This window comes from Stegostoma tigrinum, chromosome 14, assembly GCF_030684315.1.
Source record: "Stegostoma tigrinum isolate sSteTig4 chromosome 14, sSteTig4.hap1, whole genome shotgun sequence".
NCBI lineage: Eukaryota > Metazoa > Chordata > Chondrichthyes > Orectolobiformes > Stegostomatidae > Stegostoma > Stegostoma tigrinum.
Window position 1 is genome coordinate 50,671,361 of NC_081367.1, and position 26,992 is coordinate 50,698,352.

General features: G+C 41.9%; 1 protein-coding gene across 4 annotated transcripts in view; it reads left to right on the forward strand.

Moving 5' to 3' along the window:
* vwa5b2 (von Willebrand factor A domain containing 5B2) overlaps positions 1 to 26,992 on the forward strand; it is a 119,880-nt gene that overhangs the window by 27,572 nt on the left and 65,316 nt on the right. For all 4 annotated transcript variants that reach the window (XM_059651141.1, XM_059651140.1, XM_059651143.1 and 1 more), the window contains exons 3-5: positions 6,913 to 7,074; positions 16,294 to 16,510; positions 21,831 to 21,994. In XM_059651141.1, coding sequence (XP_059507124.1) covers positions 6,913 to 7,074; positions 16,294 to 16,510; positions 21,831 to 21,994 — 543 coding nt within the window. The remainder of the gene's footprint in view (positions 1 to 6,912; positions 7,075 to 16,293; positions 16,511 to 21,830; positions 21,995 to 26,992) is intronic.

Here is a 26,992-nt window from a genome sequence, read left to right on the forward strand (position 1 = left end):
CTAGGAACATGCGCTGTCCATTGTGTAATTAAAAAAAAACGTGCGACTGTGCACACTTAGCATCAGCTTGCTGGGCCGTTCAAATTTCCTCCAGTTTCTGGGTTGTGGCCAGTAAGGGCTTGGCAGTCAAGGAAGTGCATGACTCGACATCCTCCACAAAACGTACATTGTTTCGTATAGGTTTCCCTGTGGAAATGTGGGAAAATGTATCTGCAAAAAAATGCTGTTTACCTTGGATATACTCTGCACTGCATAAAACAGTGCGAGCCACAAGCAAAGAATGTTTTTGTTACAAGTGACATAACCCCTTGGTGTAGCATGGATTTAACGTCCTTTCTCCCTTCTTCTGGTACAGGTATGGAAATGTTTGTGAAATGAACAAACTTACCTTTTGGCATCTGGCCTTAATGTAACATGGTGAGAAATTTGCAGCTCCCCAGACCAGTAAATAGTTTTGGAAATTCTCACCTGAATATTTCCATTTGTCCCCATTGTTTAGTTCCTCCACCTTACAGACCCATTGTAAGTTTGAGCAAGTTCTCTGGCTCAAAAATAAGCACTGCTGATTTTGAGTGGAGTTCTGTAATTTCACTTCAATACATTGAATTCTAACAGTCAACATTCCCACACATTCAGTTAGATCCCCCCTCCACTAAGAAGTCATATAGTTGATGTCTGGAGAAAACCAAAGGGTTGAGGCTGGAAACGTGAGCTTTTGTGCTCCTGAGATGCTGCTTGGCCTGCTGTGTTCATCCAGCTCCACACTTTGTTATCTTGGATTCTCCAGCATCTGAAGTTCCTATTATCTCTGATCTCTCTTCAGCCACTGTACTGTGTTGGGGACACTTAGCGCTCCTGCTCCAGTATCCAATATGAGAGATGTTACATAATGTCAACATGCCAAAAATTCTGCTTCGACTTTGTGATCTCATCCAGGAAGGGCACTTCATGTTCACCCTCCATCTCATGGACTCTGATCAATGTAATGGGTGCCCCTTTAAATCTTTGAGTTGGTGTTGGAACTCTTCTGCCATAGCATAACCCCCCTGTAGAAGTGACAGTTTGAGTTTGTTGCTGGGTGAGGGTCTTTCCCTGCTACAGTCCAGGCATGGAGTAATGATAATGAATGGCAGTGTCTTTATGCCTTTTCACTCTGATTTGTTGTAGGGCTCTCACATTTGGCTGGGACCCAGTAGAGATTATTAGCATAGGAATAACTTTTTGATGCAGAACATTGGGTATTAATGCCATTTTTTACCTGGTTTATGGGACACTCTCTTTGAAAATAGAAGTAGGAATTGAAGGCTTTGAGAACTTTATGACCTTTAGGAGGAGACGGCGAAGCAGGGCAGTGAATCAGGCTGAGGGTCATCACAGCGAAATTCTGGGACACATTGCCACAGTCATCACAACTGTACAGCAGGTCAGGCAGAACCTGGTGTCAAGGTGTGCTTAAACCTGAAACACAATATTGGTGTTTCCCACCCTCCTTCCTCACTTGCCGCAAGGAAAAGGGCTCTGTGAGGAGGCTGAATGGCAAAGTAAATGTGTACAAGGGTGCAGTCATTAAGAGAGCAGCCAGTGTTAGAGTCTTGAGGCCTTTGCTTGAGATGTTTCAGTGTGAGGAGGCTGAGCAGAAGTACAGGTAAGGGCTCTTTATCTCTACTTTCTTTCAGTCTAGACTGAAAACAATGGGGATGACAGTTAGGGCAGTGGCATGCTCCTCTTGCAGGATGTGGGAGATCAGGGAGACTTCCAGTGTCCCTGGTGGCTACATCTGTGGGAAGCGCACCTGGCTGCAACTCCTGACAGACTGTGCTAGGGAAACTGGAGCTGGATGCACTCAGGATCATCCAGGATGCAAAGAACATCATTGATAAGAGCTATAATGAAGTGAGCACTCCTAAGGTGCAGGCTGTAGGTAGCTGGGTGATCACCAGAACAGGTAAAGGGGGAAGGCAGATAGTGCAGGGTTTCCCTGTGACCATTCTCCTCAATAACAGGTATACTGCTTTAGATACTGTTGTGGGAAATGGTCTTTCAGGGTCTAGAAGCACCAGTCAGGTCAGTGGCACTGTGCCCATCCCTGAGGCTCAGAGGGAAAGGGTGCAGTCAGACAGAGCGATTCTGATAGGAGACTCCATTGTGAGAGGCATAGACAGGAAATTCTGTGGCCACAGAAGAGACACCAGGTGTGTTGTCTTCTGGGTGCCAGGGTCAGGGAGTCTCTGAGTGGTTGCAGAACATTCTGAAAGGGGAGGGTGAACAGCCAAAGGTCATCGTGCACATCAGTACAAATGGCATAGGTAGATAAAGGGATGGAATCCTGTGAAATGAGCTATAGGGAGCTAGATAAAAAGTTAAAAAGCAGGACCCTAAGGGCAGTGATCTCCTGATTATTCTCAGTCCATTGCGCCAGTGAGGACAGAAATAGAAAGATAGGCCAGATGAATGTGGGGCTGAGGAGCTGGTGTAAGGGGCAGAGTTTTCAGTTCTTGGATCGTCGGCATCTCTTCTGGGGTTGAACTGTTACCCAGGAGGGTTTAAGCTAGTTTGACAGGGGATTGGGCCTCTGAATAAGAGAGGGGCCCTCGAGATGTCAGGGGAAAATGCATTAGCCATTGACAGCTAGCGCAGTAACGGGAGGGAAGAGACTTCTGATTTAAAGCACATTTATTTCAATGCACAGGCCTGATTGGTAGGGCGGTTGAGCTCAGAGCATGGATTGGCCCTGGGGACTGGAATATTATAGCCCTAACAGAAAGATGGCTGAGAGAAGGACAGGACTGGCAGAAAAATGTTCCAGGATACAGAAGCTACAGGTGTGACAAAAATACAAGTTAGTGAGGAGGATGAGTTGCCCTTTTGCTAAGGGAGGACATAACAACAGTGCTTAGAGAGGATATTCTTAAGGGTTCATCAAATGAGACCAAATGGTTAGAACGTATAAACAAGGAGGGGATGGTCACTCTGTTGGGACTGTATTAGAGACCCCCAAATAGCCAGCAGGTACTAGAGGAGCAAATGTGTAGAGAGAATGCAGATGCCTGTAAGAATAACAGAATAGTATTGGTTGAAGATAGTAAGAACTGCCGATGCTGGAGTCAAAGATAACACACTATGGAGCTGGAGGAACACAGCAGGCCAGGCAGAGGAGTAGGAAAGTTGCCATTTCGGGTCAGGACCCTTCTTCAGAAAAAATGTTTGGAGATTTTAAGTTCCCCTATATTGACTGGGCCACCCAGAGTGTAAAAGGCTTGGATTAGGTGGACTTTGTCAAATGTGTCCAAGAAAGTTTCCTAAATCAATATGTAGAGGGCCCTACTCAGGAAGGTGCAATATTGGACCTCCCCTTAAGAAACAAGGTCAGGCAAGTGACTGAAGTGTCAGTCGGAGAGCACTTTGGGTCTAGCGACTATAACTCTCTTAGTTTTAACATAGCTATGGAGTAAGGTGGACAGGTCGACAGGTTAAGGTGCTGAACTGGAGCAGGGCCAATTTTGGGGTCATGAGGCAAGATCTAGCAGCAGTCAATTGGCTGAGTCTGTTTGAAGGAAAAGGAACAACTGGCAAATACAAGGATTTTAAAAATGTGCTATCAAGAGTCTAGGGACAGGATGTCCCTGTTAGGGTGAAGGGAAAAGCTGGCAGTTTTAGGGATCCCTGGCTGACCAGAGACATTAAGGCTCTGGTCTGGAAAAAGAAGAAGACATACTTTGGGTTTAAGCTATTGGGCTGAAGTGGATATAGGTGACAATAAAAAGAGGGAAATCAGAAGAGCAGAAAGAGGGTATGAGATGGATCTGGCAGATAAGGTTAAAGATAATCCTAAGAGGTTCTATAGTTATATTATGAGTAAAAGGGTGGCTAGGGAGAAAATAGGTCCCCATAAAGATCAGAATGGCCATCCATGTGTGGAGCCACAGGAGATGGGGAAGATTTTTAATGAGTGCTTACTGAGGCGAGAATTATGGATGCTAAGGAAATATAGGGAAACAAGTGGGGATGCTGCATCCATATTCCTAGAGAGGAGATGTTTTGGTAGAAATTCAATTTTGGTAGAAACTACAGTAAAAGGAATTTTAATTGATTGAAAAAAGTGCAGTATGCTGCTGTGCGAAGGGACCTGGGTGTTCTTGTCCATGAATCACAGAAGGTTGGTTTGCAGATACAGCAGGCAATTAAGAAGGCAAATAGAATTTTGTCCTTCATTGCTAGAACAATTGAGTTTCGAAGCAGGGAGTTTACGTTGCAGCTGTGTTGGGTGAGGGTGAGGCCACACCTGGAGTACTGTGTACAGTTTTGTTCCCCTTACTTGAAAAAGGATGGTGCTGGAGGGTGCGCAGAGGAGATTCACTCAGTTGATTCCAGAATTAAGAGGATTGGCTTCTGAGGAGAGGCTGAATAGACTGGGAATATTTTCATTGGAATTTAGAAGAATCAGGGGGATCTTACAGAAACATTTAAAATTATGAAGGGAATAAGTAAGAAAGAAGCAGGGAGATTGTTTCCACTGACAGGTGAAATGAGAACAAGAGGACAGAGTCTCAAAATGATGGGGAGCAGTTTTAGGACTGAATTGAGGAGGAACCTCTTCACCCAAAGGCCTGTGAATCTGTGGAATTGCCTGCCCAGTGAAGTAGTTGATGCTTCCTCATTGTTTTTAAAGCTAAGGTAGATCATTTTTTGAATAGTAAAAGAATTAAAGGCTATGGTGAAGTGGTGGGTTAGTGGAGCTGAGGCCATAAAAAGATTAACCATGATCTTATTGAATGGCGGAGCAGGCTCAAAGCATCAAGTGACCTACTCCTGCTCCTGGTTCTTATGCTGTTATGTTTTCAGCCTTAAAGCGCATTACAGTGGATAAATCCCCTGGGCCTGATCAAGTCCATCCTCAGATGTTGTGGGAGGCTAGGGAAAAAATCGAAGGTAGCAAAGACAATCAGGGAACTACAGGCCAGTGATCCTGACATCAGTGGTAGGTAAGTTATTGGAGAGGACACTGAGAGACAAGATCAACCAACATTTTGATAATCAAGGTCTGATGAGGGCTAGTCAGCATGTTTTTTTTGTGTGGGAAGCCATGTCTGACAAATCTTTTAGAGTTTTTCAAAGAGGTAACCAAGAGGATGGATGAGGGTAGGGCAGCAGATATTGCCTGTGTGGACTTTAGTAAGGCCTTTGACAAGGTCCTGCATGCAGGCTAGTCATGAAAGTTGGTTCGCATAGGATCCAGGAAGAGCTAGCAAATTGGATTCAAAATTAGCTCAATGGTAGGAAGCAAAGGGTGATGGTTGAGGGTTATTTCTCAGACTGGAGGCCTGTGACTCGTGGTGTGCCACAGGGGTCGGTATGAGTGCCTTTGTTATTTTTATAAATGATCTAGATGTGAATGTACGAGGCATGATTAGGAAGTTTGCGGATGATACAAAATTAGGAGGTAACGTTGATAGCAAGGAAGGTTATCAAAAATTACAGAGGAATCTCAATCAAATAGGGAAGTGGGCTGTGGATTGGCAAATATAGTTCAATACAGATAAGTGTGAAGCATTGCACTTTGGAAAGTCAAACTAAGGTTGGGCTTATACAGTAAATGATAAGGTTCTAAGAAGTGTTGTGGAACAGAGGAATCTAGGAGTACAAGTAAATAGTTCATTGAAAATGATGTCACAGGTAGACAAGGAGGTGAAAAAGGCATTTGGCATGTTGGCCTTCATCGGTTGAAGTATTGAGTATCGAAGTTGGGATGTTATGTTACACTTGTATAAGTCATTGGTGAGGTCGCACTTGACATATTGTGTCACCCTGTTATAGGAAAGACCCAGTTAAACTGAAAAGTGTGCAAAGAACATTGATAAGGATGTTGCCAGGACCAGCAGGTCTGAATTATAGGGAGAGTTTGACCAGGATAGGACGTTATTCCTTGGAATGTAGGACAATGAGGGGTGACCTTATTGAGGTGTTTAAAATCATGAGGAGTACAGATAGAATGAATGCACGTAGTCTTTTTCCCAGGAATGAGGACTTGAAAGCTAGAAGTCATAGGTTTAAGGTGAGAGGGGTAAGATTTAAGGAAGATCAGGGCAACTTTTTCATGCAGAGTGTGGTGCATGTATGGAATGGGCTGACAGAGAAATTTGTTGAGGCAGGTACAACAGCAACATTTAAAAGACATTTGGATAGGTAAATGGATAGGAAGGTTTTAAAAGGATATGAACCAAATACGGGCAATTGGAACTAGCTGAGTGGACACCATGGTCAGCATGGACTCGTTTGGGCCGAAGGGCCTGTTTCCATGCTGTTTTGCTCTATGACTCTAACACTTGCTGTCTTAAGTATTATCGGTGCAGTTGCTGATTTTAAATAGGAGAACAATGGCCTCCCTGCTTTCTGAGCCAATTTGGAGGTGACCCTGCCCCAAATGATGTCAGTTTCTCCAGCATGTACTGCAGTCAATGCTTTCCATGTGGTCCAGGAGTTTGAATGAAGGTAAGAGTTTGTCATTGTTTTGTGCACTTCCAGTTGGCTGTCATAGTGATCTGGTGATGGTAAGCTGGTCTGATTACCGCTGTGAGTATTGTTCTTGTGTGTGTTCAGCTGGGGCAAGGTTCAGTCCCTCCCTTTATCAGTATTAGCTGGCATCTCTCATACATCACCCACTGCCCCTGTTACTGAATGTAAATATCACAAGCAGGTTCTGGGAGGCTGACAGACATGAGGACTGCGCACCATACTAGGGCAAAGTGATGAGAATACATTAACTATTCACACTTTTACAGAGGTCAGTTTGAGCTGGACTTCACTGGAACCTGCTTCACTCAGAGCCCAGTTCCTTATGACCTGAAATATGACTGATGTTGCAGTACAGCTATTAGCATATAATCATTCGTTCCACGTACTGCTTTCTCTTAGGCGTGTTTGTTTACCTGCTGGAGGAGTCCGAAACAGTGGTTGCCTTTGAAGCCTTCACAGCAGGAAGATCCGTAACAATTCAGATAAAGAATCGGGGTCGAGCAAAAGACTGCTGTTTTGACTGTTGCAGCCATGCTAACCTAGCTATACAGTGTAACAATGGTAAGTCAAGGTATTAGATTACATTCCAATCATTGTCTCATCTGCTGGACTCTGCGAAGGATGTTTGACCACAAATGCATTCAAAACTTGTGTATTGCAGTGCATATTTTTGCGCTTTAATAATTACAGTGTGCCTGTGGATGTGTACAGAGTGACTGTATGGATGTTCCTACGTAAGATAAGATAGGGAAGAAAGTGTTTGGTATGCTTGCCTTTGTTGGTCAGTGCACTGAGCGTTGGAGTTGGGAAGTCACATGCAGCTGTACAGGACATTGATTAGGCTACTAATGGAATACTGTGTGTAATTCTAGTCTCCCTACTATAGGAAGGATGTTCTGAAAGCTGGAAAGGGCTCAGAAAAGATTTACAAGGATGTTGCCAGGGTTGGAGGGTTTGAGCTATAAGAAGAGGCTGAATAGGCTGGGGCTATTTTCCCTGGAGCATCGGATGCTGAGGGGTGACCTTATAGAGGTTTATAAAATCATGAGGGGCATTGATAGGCTAACTGGAAAGGGTTATTTCCCTGGAGTGGGGAGTCCAAAACTAGAGAACATAGGTTTAAGGTGAGAGGAGAAAGATTTAAAAGGGACCTAAGGGACAACTTTTTCACATAGAGGTTGGTGTGTGTATGAAATGAGCTACCAGAGGAAGTGGTACAATTAGGGCATTAAAAAGGCATCTAGATGGGTATATAAATAGGAAGGGTTTTGAGGAATGTGGGCCAAATGCTGGCCAATAGGACTAGATTAATTTAGGATATTTGTTTGGCATGGATAAGTTATACCAAGGGGTCTGTTTCTGTGCTGTATATCTCTGTGACTCTCTGACTGTATAACACTAGTACAAGACTTGTCTAATAAATCTTATTCTATATCATTCTTATTAGGAAGAGTTCCAAGCTAATGAGGACACATAGTTTTGGAGAGATATACAACACAAAAGCAGGCCATTTGTCCCAAAGTACCTGTGCTGGTGTTCATGTTGTTCTTGAGCATCCTTCTGTCTTTCCTCAGTATCAGCTTCCATTCCTTTCTTTGTCAACCCTCTCCCCTTAAATATGTCAATACTATTACCTACAGTAGCAGGTTTCATATTCTCACCATTCTTTACATTGAGGTTACTTCTGAATCCTGTTTTGTTTTTTGCTGGTTATCTTATATTGATGGTCCCTAGTTCTGTTCTTCCCCACATGTGGAAATGCTGGCTGGGATTTTCCCAGACCCTGTGAGATCGCTTTGGAGTTGGGGTTGGGGTTAGAGGATTGGGGATACTCTGAAAGAAAGATGTTGGATCATCCTCTGGAATTGGTCTCACCACAGCATCCATTTCCCAGAGGAGTGCTCCCATTGGCAACATCTACCCATTTGTAGCCTTATTTTCCAATTGTCGCATTGGCCCCTTCTGCAGTTCAGATGAGGCAAAAACAGTTTAATGGTCATTGTAATAAGCCAAGCATATGCTGAGGGTACAGTAAAAGAGTCAAATCATTTTTCACAGGCCGCCTGCTGGGAATACTTTCATTTGCAAATGGTTCACCTGCAAGAAGATCAAATGTCTAATGGTGGGAATTAGGCCATGGTCTTCTGTAGCATCAGTATCACCACTTCATTTTGTCAACCCTCTCAGCTGTCATGCTGATAGATCAGAGCCCCACGTTACTCATGGATAAGTTGAACTGTGTTTTACTTTTCCCGGAAGATACATGAAAAGGGGTTTGTTAGTAGGCTTTGAGAGCTAGTGTGGAGTGGTTTGCAGTGAACAGCAAAGCTTGAGGACAGCCGTTAGACATCCTTACATTCCAGGTAAAAAGAAAAGAAATTCTCTCGCTCTGAGTATTAGAAATCTGTCAACAAACAAATCGCTGTCAAAAAGGGCAACAGGACAAAAATAATTTCAATTAACCTGCAAAGCTAAGAATTTTGAAAATGACAATTCAACTACCAACATCAAGGACATCAGAATCATACAATGTAATAGCTGCAAGGTTCCACTATCTACTCTTCACAGACACCTTCTAACTTTTATCTTTTCTTTTAGGATTTTTTTCTCCTTTCTAATCTGTGTGTTTGAGTTGCTTTATTACTTCTTATGTTTAATAATGAAAAAGTCACCCTTCTTTTACTTTGAGATAGCCTGTTTAAATTTGTTCCTTTTAAAAATAAAATCATTAGATCTGATAGAAAGGCATTCATAGGGGAGGGGTCACCTTTTTGGTTAACTTTGTTGTGACCACACGAGGGGTTTGGTGAAAAAAGGTGAGCGATATCAATGCTGGAGCACAACAACATGGGGTATGCTACCAGGGAGTGTAATAAATTGGGGAACCTCACCTGGGTGTTGGTTGTAATGTCATTTATGTGTGCAGCAAGCACCATTCTCAGTGGGATTGCTGACTTCTCTTTGGCTGTTCTGTTTGGCCTTGCCCTATGCTGTGCAGTTCCTAATTGAATATGAAATGTAGAGGTGACCTCCTAATTGGCTGCTACCTGCAAAAGGTAGGAGGCAACATGACTGACATGGGCACAGTTGATCAACCAGCATCTGAGGAGGGAAAACAGACTTAACTTTCAAGTCCAAGGACTTCTTTTGAGGTATTGGATGCAAAATGTTAACTCTGTTCCCCTTTCCACAGGTGCTGTCAGACCTGAGTTTCTCTAGCACATTTTGTTTTTATTTTACATTTCCAGTGTCTATAGTATTTTGTTTTAGTTTGAGCACAGTTAGGATGTGGAGAAGGTACTGCTGTGCATTGTATTAGTGTGTAAGTGTTTGAAGAGGTTAATGGTGAAGAATTGCTGTAAGCACCACTCACTATGATGATATTTTATTGACTTTGGTGAATAATAGCTTAAGACCTCAGAGGAGTAAGAACTATCTTCAGGATTTTCCACATAAGTCTCCATAAAAATACATATAATATCAATGTTACCTGGCTGCTACTGTGCAATAAACTATATCTTGTTTAAGATAACAACCTCTTCTTGTTAGACTGCCAAGGTGGTTTTGCTATAGCATATTAGACCAACAGGTAGATCACTACCAGTGAGGAAGATGTTTACAGCAACTGTGTCAGATAGCTCATATGTTATGATGGGCAGCAGTAGGAAATTATTATACAACATTGTGGCAATTGGTGCAGATTCCACTGAGCTACATTCTACATGTTGGTATCAATGGAAGCTTTACGGAGGTTGCTTGTACTGATATCAACAGGTGGAACAGCTGAACATTGTAAACCCTGTGCAAGAGGACCTTGTGGCAGAATCTGCAGTCAAATGCATTTCAGTGTTGTTCAGATAAGTGCTGCTGCAGGAGGGTGTTCAGAACTCTCGGGAGCTGGAATATTTATCATCACAAGGCAGTTTCAGATTGCACTGGCTGCCAGTGATCTGTAAGAGTGATACTCAGTTGAGGTTTAGTCAAAATGCAAACTTGTATCAGAGGCTCCGTAAGTAAAGTCAAAATCCCTGGTGGTGAAGGCAAAATTTTTGGAAAAGGTGCAGCTTACAGGCTGGGAAAGCTGGAAGTGAGGCATTTATTTACAGCCTTCATTGATCATTGTCATCATAGTAAGTTGGCATCACAAGGAAAGGCTGCTGTATGAGAAATAAGAGGCTACAAAAGTAAGTTAAAATGAGATTGAGGACCTGGGAAGGGCATAAAGTCAGATTTAAAGCATTAAAAAGGCAATTTTGAAGCCCACAAAGAGAATGCCTAATTGAAGGAGGAATTTAGGAGATTATTGATGCCACAGCCAAGATGGGAGATCCTTTACCTAATCCACAGTAAAAGTGGGAAGCATTTATTCATACTGCAGACAAAAAGTCACACAAACCACAGGGATTATTATTTAGAGCTGCAGACAGTAGGAATCCTGAACAAAAACCCAGTAATCTCAAAGGACCGACAGGAGTGGGATCTGTTTGACAAAGCTGTTAAGGTTGCAATTAGTGGGATTTGTCTGGAGAAGCTGTGAGAAAGGTTTCACACACAAAAGGTAGCAATTCTCCATTTTGACATGAATGGTGGGAACAGGTTCCAATACCGTAGCATTGTAACAGCATTGTTGTACTGCAAAATTAAAACCATTGAATCTCTAGAATGCAAATAGAGGCCATTCACCCTGCATCAACCCTAATGAAGGGCATCCCATGCAGATTCTCCCAATTCCTACAGCTAATCAACCTTGCCTGCACATCCCCGGGCACTACAGCAAGGCCAGTCCACCTAAGCAGCACACCTTGGGACTGTAGGAAGAAACCTGCACAGACATGGGGAGAATGTGCAAACTCCACATAGATGGTCACCGAAAGCTGGAATAGAACCCAGGTCCCTGGCAGTGTGAGGTAGCAGTGCTAACTGCTTAGCCACTGTGCAACTTATAAAACTTTAAAGCAAATACTGAAACACAATAGGAAGACATAGCTGCAAAACTACTATCACGAGGAAGTTTTATTTTCAGACATGTGCCAAATAAAATGTAGAATTGACATCTTGAAAAGAATCAATTCTTAAGACTCAGAATTGCTACACAGTAGATGCTAAATCAAAAGCTGAACAAGTAAATATGCTTCATATTCAATTGAAACCCATATCTAATGATGTTATAATTTACCAAAGTATAAAAGAAGCAATACATATCTTTGATCAAGTACTGAAAGCTTTTAACCTCAGAACAAATAAAATTCTTTGAAGAGGAAGATTTAGTAAAAGAGTTCATTGTTCAGGACAATTCATAGATAATTTCATTATTGGTCAGCACAGATTTGTGTAAAATTGTGACAATGCAGATTTAAAGCTAGAATTCACAAGAAACAGAATTGTTGGTGGAATTTCAATTTTTTTTGTTAAATTTATTATAGTCAAAAGAAGAACTGACTCAAGAGTAACCCATACAGAAGGTATGTGAAGATGATGTGTGGAAACAGACAGATCAATCCATTCTATTCTTAACTTTAAAAACCTCTAAAGATATGTATCAGAAGCCAGTACAGCAGGTAGAACAGACATCAGATGCCAACAGTCATTATCAGAGCTGTGAGGCAAGGAAACCTCAAAGGCAAGAGCAGTGTCCAGTGTTTAAAAATAAAGGTTTGTTGGTAAAACCGTAGATCGCTTGCCAAAAATATGCCAAATTAGGACACTGGCACGTAGCAAGAAGTTGTCAAATAGTTACTTACATTTTCATGAGGTAGGACAGGCTACAATAGAATTAAAGCTCAAGATATTTCTAGGGGGAATAGGCAACCTATAACTAACCTTTTGACAAGAGGATATTTAGTCAATGGACATCTCCTTGATTTTAAAGTTGATACAATGGTAAATATCAATATAATATCAACTATATCAATTATATATTACTGTGGTTGAAGAAACACTATTTGCAGCTATAACAGTGTAACTACATGTTTAGGAGGTATAGAAATGAAGATTAAAAGGCACATATGGGATAGCAGATAACAAATAAGCACTTGACAGTCATGAATTCTCACTCTTAAGCATTGATGCATGTTTTGATCTCAATCTACTTAAATGTCAGAGGCAGTTAAACTAGTTAAAGCAAAAAGCAACTGGTCCAAGAAGACTGCATCATAATGGAACAATGAACATCTGGTGACTGAATGTTTGTGGAACAAGGTCAAAGGACAACGGATAAAACATTTCATATAGCTCTCTAGACTCTTGGCAAAATCTGAACAGAACATAGCATCTGTTGAGATTAGCGATATTGGCAAGAGAATTTTGTTTTATACTGCCTGCAAGTTGGAAAGTTGTAACTATACTGAATGGGGAAAAATGTTTTTCACTGATATTGACACTGAAGAGAGTTTATTGGGTCATTTGGACTCATTGATACAACTGCAACAGTTGCAATTATCATGCAATAAACCACATCTTGTTGATAACAACTGCCTCTTCACAAGTAAAAACCAAAAGAACTTGAGATGCTGTAAAACAGGAACAAAAACAAAGTTGCTGGAAAAGCTCAACAGGTCTGGCAGCATCTATGAAGGAGAAAACAGAGTTAATGTTTCGGGTCTGGTGACTCGGTTCTGAAGAAGGGTCACCAGACCCGAAACATTAACTCTATTTTCTCCTTCACAGATGCTGCCAGACCTGTTGAGCTTTTCCAGAAACTTTGTTGTTGTGCCTCTTCACAAATGGTTTTCCTGTACCACACAAGACCAGTCAAGCCCTATAGATTCCTACTTTGAAAGAGTATGGTGATAGCAAATTGGGAGGCAATGGACGAGTGGCAATATCACTGGATTATTAGCAAGAGATCCAGGGGACCTAAGTTCACATCCTGTCATGGTAGAATTTTGAATTCAATAAAAAATGCTGTCTGTGATTAACAGTCTGATAATGACCATGAAATCATCGTTGACTGTTAGATAAAACCATTCTGATTCAGGAAAAACCATCTGGGATGCTCTGAGGGTCAGTGTGGATTTGTTGGACCAAAGGGATTCTGTGATGATTCACTAATGTCCTGCAGAGGGTTCTGCTACAACATGTGTTGCGACAACATGAAGTGGCTGTAATGCACTTGATGAATAGGGGGATGCTAATTTCTAAAATGTGAGCTTGTATTGGCTATAATGTGATTCCATCAAATAGGTATCTTGTTGCCAAGACCCCTTTGCTAATGATACCTACAGCATACTTGTACAATGCTGTGATTTTGAGAGTCCCAGAGAAATTCTCCCTGTCAGCCTTCATTAAAACTGAAAAGTAAGAAGCCAGCAGGTCTGTTGTCAGGAAAAGTAGGGTGTCGGGGAGAGTGAAAAACAGTATATCTAACTTACCTTGAAAGGAAATACTTCGCAAAATGTAATACTTCACTTTATCTCTGTTGATTTCTCATAGCCTCTGTGAGCTTTGTCTTCAACAATTAACATTAAAGATATATGTGCAAAACTATATTCCTCATCTCAAACAGATTTGTATTAGGTCACAGTTTAAAATTGCCCACTAAAATTAGAAAAGGTTCTGAAATTTCAGTGTACAATTAATGTTGCATACATATAATTATTAATTAAAGTGTTTGCACGTATTAATCCAGTAATAATGAATCAGTTGCAGATATGGCAATAAACCAGGCCTGAAAGAAAACATTCCACTCTAATTTAAAATACGTAATTCAACTGTACTTAGCAAAATAGTCTCTTCAAAATAAAAACTAAAAGAACTAAGGATGCTGCAAATCAGGAACGAAAACAAAGTTGCTGGAAAAGCTCAGCAGGTCTGGCTGCATCTGTGGGGGAGAAAACAGCGTTAATGTTTCGGGTTCGGTGACTCTTCCTTAGAAGGTCCTGAGGAAGGGTCACTGGACTCGAAAAATTAGCTGTTTTCTCATCCACAGATGCTGCCAGACCTGCTGAGCTTTTCCAGCAACCTTGTTTTTCCAGTCTCTTCAAAATCTGAAGAAATAACAACCTTCACTTACTGTGACTGTTTCAAAGTAAGGTGTTGACTATCAAAAGCAGAGATATCTTGAAAGGGAGTGTCATTTAACTCACTTTAGAGATGACAGGGGTGTAGTACAGAATGAAACCAACAATTGCTGTACTGGCTGTGGTAGTTCATTGGAGGCCTGCCTCCTTCCCTTATCCTACACTGTGGAGTGGTTATCATTAAGCCATACATGGCCAATTGTCTCTCTCTCATAGACAAAGAAGTCTATGATCCATTGTGGAAAGGCTCCTTACATTACAATGTATTGAAGACTTCAATTAAACCACCCCCTGACCATTTAAATGCCAGGGAATACAGTCCTAGTTCAAATAATTTTTCATCATAATTTGACTTGGGAGTCCGCTGCTGTCCCGATTAAATCCATTCTGTATTCCTTCCAAGGCCAAAGTTATGATACATAGAATTGCTAACAGAACTTTTAATTTTATTTCACCAGGGTTTTGTATATCTTCAGCACAATTTTATTCCCTTTTACTCATGAAGACAGTATTTGATTAGCTTTGTTAGTCATTATTTGCACCTTTTTGTGACATTTTAATGATCTGTGAATCTGAACCCCAAAATCTCTTTGGACATCCACTGCTGTGAGCTTTCCATATCCATTTTAGATCCAAAGTGAATGATCTCATATTTGCATACTTATAAATACATTTGTGACATTTCATTTAATCATTTAGTCCGTTAATGTCTTTTTGTATTTTATGCTTTCATCCATACTGCCTACAATGCCAACATTCTTAGTGACATCAGTAAATTTAGATATGTGGAATTCTGTCACATCATCTCAGTCTTGAATGAACATGGTAAATAGTTGAGGCCTAGACATAGATCCTGCCAATTGGAGTACTTGCTCATAACCCCTATTCTCCATATTCCGTTTGGCAAATTATTTAATCGGGACAGTAATTTTCTTTCAAATCTATAAGCTCAGCTTTGACAGTTTGTCTGAATAGAGGAGGTGGTATCTTTTAATTTTGCTGCCTGGGCATTAACCTAATGTAGCAGGTAGGAATTGCCTGATTTTTTTTGTGCATTGTGTCAACTAATCCCACTTTTTGTCTTTGTTTACCGTTTTCCCATCTTTTAAAACTGTTTTCTTTGAGTCACCTGCTTCAGACGTACCACTGTACTATGCACCTGGAATTTGAAGGTCTTGGTAACATAGAGAGATACAAATCCATTTGCCCAATATTAGTGTGAGATTCTAAAAGCATATGGATTCTGTTGGAAGCATGTTGTCTAAATGATTAGTACTGCTGCCTCACAATTCTAGGAATCTGAGTTCAATTCCATCCTCAGATGATTGTTTGTGTGGGTTTTGCGCATTCTATGTGTTTTCCTCCCACAGTCCAAAGATGTGTGGGTTAGATGGATTGGCCATGATAAATTGCCCGTAGTGTTCAGGGATGTGCAGCCTAGGTGGGTTAGCCGTGGGAAACGCAGGGATTGGGTGGGATACTCTTTGGAGGGTTTGTGTTGACTCAGTAGGCTGAATGTCCTGCTTCCACATTGTAGGGAGTCTATGATTTACATGTGCATTCAAATGTAACAGCTTCTGATGTGAGTGTACAACTTAACTCTTTCTTCACTTCCTGTCAAAAATGATTCACTGTCTGAAATATCTTTGGAAGATTATTTCCAATTAAGATTCCTAGTTTCACTTACTAAGGTCTTCGGCATATGACTTACTTATGAATACTTGTCCATGAATGCTTGCGTCTTCACCATGTTAATGCACAGGTCATCTGTTATTGGACGAAGATATGCAGAGAACAACCTTCATCGTTAGCACTGGGACGATTGCCTCCCTGGAAACCATGACAATATTTCTCAGTACCACAGTGGAACCTCAGACACAACAAAATGGCACCATGCAAGTGGTATTCTCTTCTGTGTTAATGCCTCTGGTACGCAGCAATGAGGGGAAGATTGAGTCTGCAAAAAGCGATGAACGAGAGTAAGTCTTAAAATGTATATAAGTTTTAATAAGTTTCATGGCCAAATTTCACATTTATCCCTGGAATCTAATGCAGAAAAATCTTTCAACAGTATGTAGAGGTCTCAAAAAGCGTTTTAGGATAAAGATTAGGCAGTGCAGAAGTCACTCACAGGGACCAAGATAAAGCTGCCAACAATAAAGTTGGGAAGTTGTTGCTGAGGTAGGGAAGAGCTCGCTTACCTTTCTGACTGGATACAGTTTGTGGCCTGCTCAGGAATAGAATAAAGTGGCCTTGGCGTCCCACGCAAGTCTGCTGGGAAATAGATTAGCAATACCATATGGGAAATTGAAACAGAATTAAGAAACTCTATATTAAGTACTTCACTGCTCATTTCACCTTGACTGAGAAGAGTGCAAATCCACTCCTGCACCCCCCATCCCTTTGCAGGATCCCTGTAACCCATTTTTTCCAGTGGTGTTTGCTGTTGTTGTGTGAATCCAATGTCATAGGGCCCCAGGTTACATATTGGAAAAGGTTTCCTGCCTGAAACAAATGGGTGATTTAGCCGTCCTGTTCAATGTCCTATGCAAGAGGAGGGTAGCTGGGGTGTTTGTATGCTCACTTGAACAGATAGTGCATGAATCAAAATCATTGTTAACCCTACTGCCTTGATTTCATCGGATGAAAGCAACAGAAATTGGGTGAATTATGTCATTCAGAATGCTCTTATAGAGTCATAGGCATTTTCAGTATGAAAACAGACCCTTCAGCCCAACACAAGGGAGACGATGGCATAGTGGTATTATTGCTGGACTGTTAATCCAGAAAATATTCTGGGGAACTGGGTTTGAATCCTGCCATGGCAGATGGTGGAATTTGAATTCAATATTTATTTGTAATTAACAGTCTAATGATGACCATGAATCCATTGTCAATTGTTGGGAAAAACCCATCTGGTTCACTAATGTCCTTTAGGGAAGAAAACTGCCATCCTTACCTGGTCTGGCCCACATGTGACTCCAGACCCACAGCAATGTGGCTGACTCTTAACTGCCCTCTGGGCAATTAGGGATGGACAATAAATGCTGCCCAGCCAGCAATGCCCTCACCCTGTGAATGAATTGAGGAACTCATTCATGCTGACCAGATAACCTGAACTAATTGAGTCCCATTTGGCCCATATTCCTCTAAATCCTTCCTGTTTGTGTATTTATCCTGATGCCTTTTAAATGTGTAATTGTATCTACTTCTACCACTTCTTCTGTTAGCATGTTCCATCCACTAACCACCATCTGTGTGAAAAAAGTTCCCCCTTGGGTCCCTTTTAAATCTTTCCCCTCTCACCTTAAAACCTCTAGTTTTGGACTCCCCTACCCAAAAAAAACTTGACCGTTCACCTTATTCATGCCCCTCGGAGAGGAGGAGAGAGAGAGAGAGAGAGAGAGAGAGAGAGAGAGCAGGTCAGAGATTGAGAGTGTCAGAAGGATTTAGAGGCCGATGGGGTTGGCGAGGTCAGGATCATGGGGGTGAAGACAGAGACTGGGGGGGAGAAAGATAAGGAGGGACAGGGAGGTGGGGCACAGGACCAGGAGCAGTGAGACAGAGTGGGAGAACATATGAGGGAGAGAGCACGGGGGACAAAGCGAGAGGAAGAGAGAGGGATGTGTACACACTGACAGAATGCTGCGTCATGTCCCTGTTTAATCTACACTGGGTGACGTGTACACACTGACAGAATGTTGCGTCATATCTCTGTTTAATCTACACTGGGTGACGTGTACACACTGACAGAATGCTGCCTCATGTCCCTGTTTAATCTACGTTGGGTGACGTGTACACACTGACAGAATACTGCCTCATGTCCCTGTTTAATCTATGCTGGGTGACGTGTACACACTGACAGAATACTGCCTCATGTCCCTGTTTAATCTACGCTGGGTGACGTGTACACACTGACAGAATACTGCCTCATGTCCCTGTTTAACCTACACTGGGTCACGTGTACACACTGACAGAATACTGCCTCATGTTGAGAAGTTGTTGGCGGATAGGATCAGGGTAAACCCTAAGGCTTTCTATAGGTATTTAAGGAATAAAAGAATGACGAAAGTAAGATTAGGGCCAATCAAGGATAGTAGTGGTAAGTTGTGTGTGGAGTCAGAGGAGATAGAGGAAGCACTAAATGAATATTTTTTGACAGTATTCACTCTAGAAAACCACAATGTTGTCGAGGAGAATACTGAGACACAGGCTACAAGACTAGGTGGGATTGAGGTTCACAAGGAAGAGGTATTAGAAATCCTATAGAGTGTGAAGATAGATAAGTCCCCTGGGCCGGATGCGATTTATCCTAGGATCCTCTGGGAAGCCAGGGAGGAGATTGCCGAGCCTTTGGCATTGATCTTTAACTCGCCATTGTCTACAGGAATAGTGCCAGATGACTGGAGGATAGCAAATGTGGTTCCCCTGTTCAAGAAGGGGAGTAGAGACAACCCTGGTAATTATAGACCAGTGAGCCTTACCTCAGTTGTTGGTAAAGTGTTGGAAAAGGTTACCAGAGACAGGATTCATAATCATCTAGAAAAGAATAAATTGATTAGGGATAGTCAGTACGGCTTTGTGAAGGGTAGGTTATGCCTCACAAACCTTATTGAGTTCTTTGAGAAGGTGACCGAACAGGTAGATGAGAGTAAATCGGTTGATGTGGTGTATATGGATTTCAGCAAGGCGTTCGATAAGGTTCCCCACAGTAGGCTATTGTACAAAATGCGGAGGAATGGAATTGTGCGAGATATAGCAGTTTGGATCGGAAGTTGGCTTGCTGAAAGAAGACAGAGGGTGGTAGTTGATGGGAAATGTTCATCCTGGAGACCAGTTACTAGTGGTGTACCGCAAGGGTCGGTGTTGGGTCCACTGCTGTTTGTCATTTTTATAAATGACCTGGATGAGGGCATAGAAGGATGCGTTAGTAAATTTGCAGACGACACTAAGGTCGGTGGAGTTGTGGATAGTGACGAAGGATGCTGTAGGTTGCAGAGAGACATAGATAAGCTGCAGAGCTGGGCTGAGAGGTTGCAAATGGAGTTTAATGCAGACAAGTGTGAGGTGATGCACTTTGGTAGGAGTAACCGGAAGGCAAAGTACTGGGCTAATGGTAAGATTCTTAGTAGTGTAGACGAACAGAGAGATCTCGGTGTCCATTTGCACAGGTCATTGAAAGTTGCCACCCAGGTTGACAGGGTTGTTAAGAAGGCATACAGTGTTTTAGCTTTTATTAATAGAGGGATCGAGTTCCAGAACTAAGAGGTTATGCTGCAGCTGTACAACACTGTGGTGTGGCCGCACTTGGAGTATTGTGTGCAATTCTGGTCACCACATTATAAGAAGGATGTGGAAGCTTTGGAAAGGGTGCAGAGGAGACTTACTAGGATGTTGCCTGGTATGGAGGGAAGGTCTTACGAGGAAAGACTGAGGGACTTGAGGCTGTTTTCATTAGAGAGAAGAAGGTTGAGAGGTGACTTAATTGAGACATATAAAATAATCAGAGGGTTAGATATGGTGGATAGGGAGAGCCTTTTTCCTAGGATGGTAATGGCGAGCACGAGGGGGCATAGCTTTAAATTGAGGGGTGAAAGATATAGGATAGATGTCAGAGGTAGTTTCTTTACTCAGACAGTAGTAAGGGAATGGAATGCTTTGCCTGCAACGATTGTAGATTCACCAACTTTAGGTACATTTACGTCGTCATTGAATAAGCATATGGACGTACATGGAATAGTGTAGGTTAGATGGGCTTGAGATTGGTATGACAGGTTGGCACAACATCGAGGGCCAAAGGGCCTGTACTGTGCTGTAATGTTCTATGTTCTATGTCCCTGTTTAATCTACACTGGGTGACCGGTACGCACTGACAGAATACTGCCTCATGTCCCTCTTTAATCTACACTGGGTGACATGTACACACTGACAGAATACTGCCTCATGTCCCTGTTTAATCTACACTGGGTGACATGTACACACTGACAGAATACTGCCTCATGTCCCTGTTTAATCTACACTGGGTGACATGTACACACTGACAGAATACTGCCTCATGTCCCTGTTCAATCTACACTGGGTGACGTGTACACACCGGCAAAAATCCTGTCCACCATCAACAAGGCACAAGGCAGGAATTCAGTGGAATAGTCCCTAGTTGCCTGGTTGGGGCAGCTCCGATAACACTCAAGGAGCTCGACACCATCCAGAGCAAAGTAGCCCCACCCCCACCCTGCTCAGTTGACACACTGGCCACCCCCTTCAGTAATCACTCCCTTCACCATTGATGCACAGTGGCTGCAGTGTGTACATTTTACATGATGCGTGGCAGCGAATCGCCAAGGCTGCTCTGACTGACAGCTCCTTCGAAACGTGCCACCTCTTACCCGCTGAAGGGGTAGCAGACAAGTGGGACAAAGCATACCACTGGTCAAATGTATTTACATTATGTTGTACTAGCAGAGTTGCACAGTAGTTCAGTGGTTAGCACTGTTGCCTCACAGTGTCAGGGACCTGGGCTTGATTCAGCCCTTGGGTGGCAGTGTGGGGTTTGCACATTGTCCCCGTGTCTGCATGGATTTTCTCCGGGTGCTCTGGTTTCGTCCCACAGTCCAAAGATGTGCAGATTAGTTGGATTGACCATGCTAAACTGCACTTGGCATTCAGGGATGTGCAGGCTAGGTAGATGAGTCATGGGAAATGTAGGGTTACAGGGACAGAGTAGGTGGGATGCTCTGTGGAGCATCGGTATGGGCTTGAAGGGCCTGTTTCCACACTGTCGGAATTTTGATATTGGACTACATCATTACACTCAATGGGAGATGCATTGCTTTGTTTATGAATTTGAAACCACTGCACACCCAGCGGGAAGGTAATCTTTGCTGCACTAAAATAAAAGAAATAATCTAGTCGGGACTAAATCAGGAACTGTGGCTGAAGTAGCAAAGTTTGACCATTGTAAGTTTGGAATTGAAAAATTGTCGCTTCCAGTATTGTGTCTTGCCTTTTTGCTGAATATACACATTGAATCTTTAGGTCCCTGTGCAGTTTAATTTGGGGACCATTGTTTGTCTTTTAGCAGACACAGCAATCATTAATCCTGGGGATTCCAAACCAGAACTTTGAACTAACATTCAAGGACTGCTACTGTACCCATTTAATCAGGAGACGGATGCAGGGACGCCAAAATGCTAGGATTATTAACTAACTACTTTTGTTTTTCTTTCTCTAAATGTTGTATTCAACTAATTTTTTGTATGTCTTCTCTGTCATCACCCACCAACTTTTTGTAATTTACAGTTTTAGCTCAACTGGTTGTTTTGGAGCACGAGGGTTTAAACCAGAGAAGTCATTGACTGGTGGACACCGCAGTTTATCAGAGATCATCACTGAACAAGTATTCAACCCAGTACCATATGAGTTGAGCTTTGAGATGCTGGTGCGAGGTCCCTGCCTCCTAGCAGGTAAGAGATTTGACAGTTTAAAAGCTATCAAAGCCTTTTATTATCAATATTTACCACTCTCTCCTGATACAGAGCATTGTTAATTGAATACACGCTGAAAAAAATCCATTTTTTCCATCAGAAGTTATAACGTGACAGAGAAATGGACTCAGATAGAAAACTTTATCTGAACATTGCCACTTTTCTTATAGTAATTCTCTTATTTACGGGAGCTAATATAGGACACAAGATCAATTTCAGTGGTTCGGTTTCGGTAGTTGTTGAGTCTTGGGGCTTCAAGGGCATTAGGGGATTTTGGATTTGTAATGGGATCTTTTACTCAATTAAAAATAATTAAGAGAAAGTCATGCTCATTTCAAACCTAATTACACACAGGCAAATTTTAATTGGGAGATTAAACACTCACAATACAGACAATTTCTTCACTATCACTGAGTCAAAGCCATGGAACTCTCTTCCCTATAGCATGTGGATATCCCTACACCAGAAAGACTACAAAGGTTCACAAAGACATCTCGCCAGCAGCTTCTCCTGTGTAGTTTGGAATGGGCAACAAATGCTGGGCTAGCCAGCAAGGCCACATCCCATGAATAAATGAATAATAAAAGAGTTCTGTAATAACTCAGGAAACACAACTGAAAAGGAATGTCATTTATTGTTGCACACCAAAATAGAGCCACCACTCCTTTTCTTAATATACCATGAATCTGCTTTATTTGTATTTTTTTATCTATATTCAGAAGTGCTCTTAAACATGACTGGAAGTGTTTTTCTCTCATTACGAAATCACCATGACATTTTTTTTTGTTTTAGCCATTAATCATCACCAGTAAACCATCCATATAGCCACTGTTACTGCTTAATATTTGCTTTAATCATTTTACATCCAGAAGTGCTCCCATGCACAACTGAACTGTTTTGCCACCACCAAATCGCCATGAATCCACGTCTGCTTTATTTTTTAACAATACTTCCTAATTAACCTTTCTCAGAGCTGTTAATACACACCTCTGGACTAGGTCGGACATGAACCTGAGTCTCCCAGCCTAGAGGTAGGGACAGTACCACTGCTCCAGAAGAGCCAACTGGGTCTGCTTTTATTTTAATTACTCAACCTGTTCAGAGATGCTCTGACACGTTAGGAGCAAGAGGGGCTTGAACCTGGACCTCCTGGCTCAAAGCTAGGGGGGTCTGCGTTGTTTAAACCAAGAAATGTTATCACACACAACTGAGTGACTTCCCCACCACCATATCACTGTGACTTTTTTATATAAGCTATTAAACACCCCCAATAATCAAATCAGAAGTCTGCTTTATTATTATTTTCTAATCAAACTGCTTTGAGATATCATTACGTATTTCCGGTGCAGGTGGGACTTGCTTCTGGGCCCTCCAGTCCAGGGGCAGGGACACTACCCTTACTCTATAAGGGAACCCTATTTTTCCTAACGAACCTGTTCAAAGATGTCATAACACATTGCCAGAGCAGGTGGGACTTGAACCCAGACCTCCCAGTGTAGGGGTAGGGGGATTAACCCTGCACCACAAGAGGGCCCTAAAGTGCCCAGGTGATGAGCTCCACCTGGGCAAGCCATTGCCTGCTACCAAGGGAACTCATACTCCACTGTCTGTAGAAGGAGATTATTTAATGACTTCCCCATGTGCCTTGTAGGGGTTATAACAAGTACCCTTCCTATCCATGCAAAATCACAGAAATAAGAATTTGAATTTTACCCAAAATAGAAAATGAGAACATAGAAAAGTCGAGAGAGAAAGAAACAATGAAAAATTAGGGTATGAAGTGATTTTACATAACTGCTGGATCTCATTTTTATCCTGCTTTAAAACTCACCACTGCCCTGTTGAGCAGGGTAGGCTAGTTTCAGGGCACATTGAAGATTATAATAAATCTATTTGGCAGAGCCATTCCCTTGTTGCAGGACTGAAAGTAGCAGCAGTATTTAATATGGAAACATTTTAGGTAAAGAAATTCAGAAATGTGGGTGGCTTTGTAAATAGGAGTTTAGAAAAGAAAGTAAAACCAGTAAACAAGAAATATCTCTTAATTTTTCCAAAAAAAAACCCATTCATTGTTGTTTCATGTGACTTTTACACTCGAAGAACACAATGGGCAGGATCTTACAGCAGCCTGATTGATGTGGGCTATAGTGAAATGAGCGGCAGAATCGGCACTGAGCCTGCCACGGGGTGTGTCATTGTTAAGACCATCTTGCTGAATCTTTTATTGCAGGCAGCATGGTGAAGTTCTAGGCAGTGGCTAGATGCCAACTGATAGAGTTAACGCTTATTAAATGCCTTTGTTCATGCCACATCTGACCTCATTAATGTTCAACCTCCAATCTTGCCAAACTTGCCAAACAAGCTGGACATTGGGAAAACTCGACAAGGAAACTTGAGCATGGTCCTGGTGGATTCAACTCCATGTTGTGAACCAGATAGCAACATTTGAGGGTGTAGTCCATGGCTACCAGCCACATGGATGTCACGTCCATGGACTATGGCATTCAACATGTACCAATCTCACCTAACTCAAATCTTCCTGTTCTTTGTGTTCATGATTACCCTTGTCTCTTGTGTTCCTCCTCTCTTCTCTCCCTCAAAACAGTTGATTGTGTTTTGCAGCTATGGACAAACACCAAGATGTACGTTGTATACTATGCTTTGTAGCATTTGACATGCATTCCCTAGACATAAATAACATATATTTCACTTGTTTTGGAGTAAATGCTATGGGTAACTGACCACCTATAGAATAAATGAATCAATTGTGTTTTCTTTCTGCTCCTTTCTCTTATCGAATTATTCTGGAACCTTAACAAAAATGTTTGGGTCAGAGAAGAAGTTGAAGAGTTAAAGATCTATCACTCCAAAACATGAAAAAAAACCTTAATTTAAGTGGAACAAATCCAGTTTTTCCCAGACTATGCAATTATTCATCATCTTTATTAAATATTCAAGACAGACATGAGTAGAAAAATAATCAATAAATGAAGTCAATTTTGCAGATTGATTTCTGCAGCTTCTGTATTAAGCATAATTGCTTCTGACAGAAGGAACCTAAAGAGTTTCCAGACAATCTGAGGCGTAATGCAATAAATCACTCAGGGTTTAAGCACAGTGCAATGTGGTTCTGCATAATAATAAGGACAATGTTGTTTTTGTCAATGTATTTAAGTATTGGGCTTTATAAGTGCAGATTTAATTGAATATACAAGAGGTCGCTCTTACAGAAAAACTCAATTACTTTAATGGAGGGAGTAGTGGTGGTAAAGGGAAATGTAAAAGGACCAGTTAAATACTACATAAAAAATGTCAGGGAGACACTCAACATTTAAGAAAATGGCACAAGCATGTGAGTGGAAATATAAGTAGTTCAGATACATTATGGCTCATCACACTACCTTATAGAAAATGCTTAGTTTTAGACAGAGTGGGTGAACATTAGCATCTGGCAGGAGGAAAAAACTGAGAATAATAGGGCATGCAGTTGACTTCACACCATTGTAATAATGGGTGGCTTGGCTGTTCTGTATTAAAGAAGGTCTCTGGTTTTGGGTGAGGGTTGTGAGGGGTGCTTGGCAGAAGTCAAGCAGCCCATGCTATTTTTTAGATATTAAAAAAATTAACAAAACTCAGCCTGTACTTCTTTTCAGTAACACAGAGTCATAAGGCCATGGATGTTGACAGCACAGAAAAAGGACCTTCAGCCCATTGAGTCTGGGCTGACCAAAAACAACTGTCTAAATTATGCTAATCCCATTTTCCAGCGCTTGGCATGTAGCCTGGTATGCCTTTGCATCACGAGTGTGCTTCTAAATTTTGTTAAATGTTATGAGAGTTTCTACCTCTACCACTGTTACTGGCAGTGAGTTCCAGATTTGCACCACCCTGACTGAAAATGTTTCTCCTCATAGCCCCTCTAAACATTCTGCTCCTTAATTTAAATAAATGTCCCTGGTTATTGCTCCTTTTATTCCCTCTTTATTCAATAATGGGATGAAGGTATCACTGGCTAGGCAGCATTTATTGCCCAGAGGACAGTTCAGAGTCAAACACATTGCTGTGTCTCTGGAGTCACATGAAGGCCAGACCAGGTAAGGATGGCAGTTTCCTTCCCTAAACTGCATTCATGAACCAGATGGGGTTTCCCCCTGACAACAGACAATGGATCCACAGTTGACAATAGATTCTCAATTCGAGATATTTTTTATTGAATTCAAATTCCACCATTTGCTGTGGCAGGATTTGAACCCAGGTCCCTAGAACATTTTGTCTGGATTAACAGTCCAGTGATATTACCACTAGGCCATCACTTCTCCTTCTTCTACTAAAGGGAAAATTTTCTTCCTGTCTATGTCCCGTATAATTTTGTATATCTCAATTATGAACCCACTCACTCTTCAGTGTTCCAGGGAAAATAACCCAAGTCTGCCCAATCTCCCTTTGTTACTAAATCTCTCCAGCCTAGGCAACATCCTTGTAAATCTCCTCTGCACTCTCTCCACTGCAGTCACATCCCCCCTACAATGTGGTTTGCAGAACTGAGCACAATACTCTCGATCTGGCCTGATCAACTTTTTAAACAGTTCCAGCATAACCCTCCATACTCTTCAATTCCATGCCTTGGTTAATAAAGGCAAGTATCCCAAATGCCATTTTAACAACATCACCTACCTATCCTTTAGAGACTAGTGGACATGCAAACCAAGGTCCCTCTGATTCTTAGATAACAAAATGTGAAGCTGGATGAACACAGCAGGCCAAGCAGCATCTCAGGAGCACAAAAGCTGACGTTTCGGGCCTAGACCCTTCATCAGCCTCTGATTCTTGTTGCTTACCAGGGTCTTACTGTTCTTCATGTATTCCCTTACCTTCTTTGTCCTGCCCAAGTGCATCATCTCACACTTATCTTGGTTGATTTCAATTTGCTACTGATCAGCCTATCTGACCAGCCTGTCTGTATCCTCCTGTAATTTA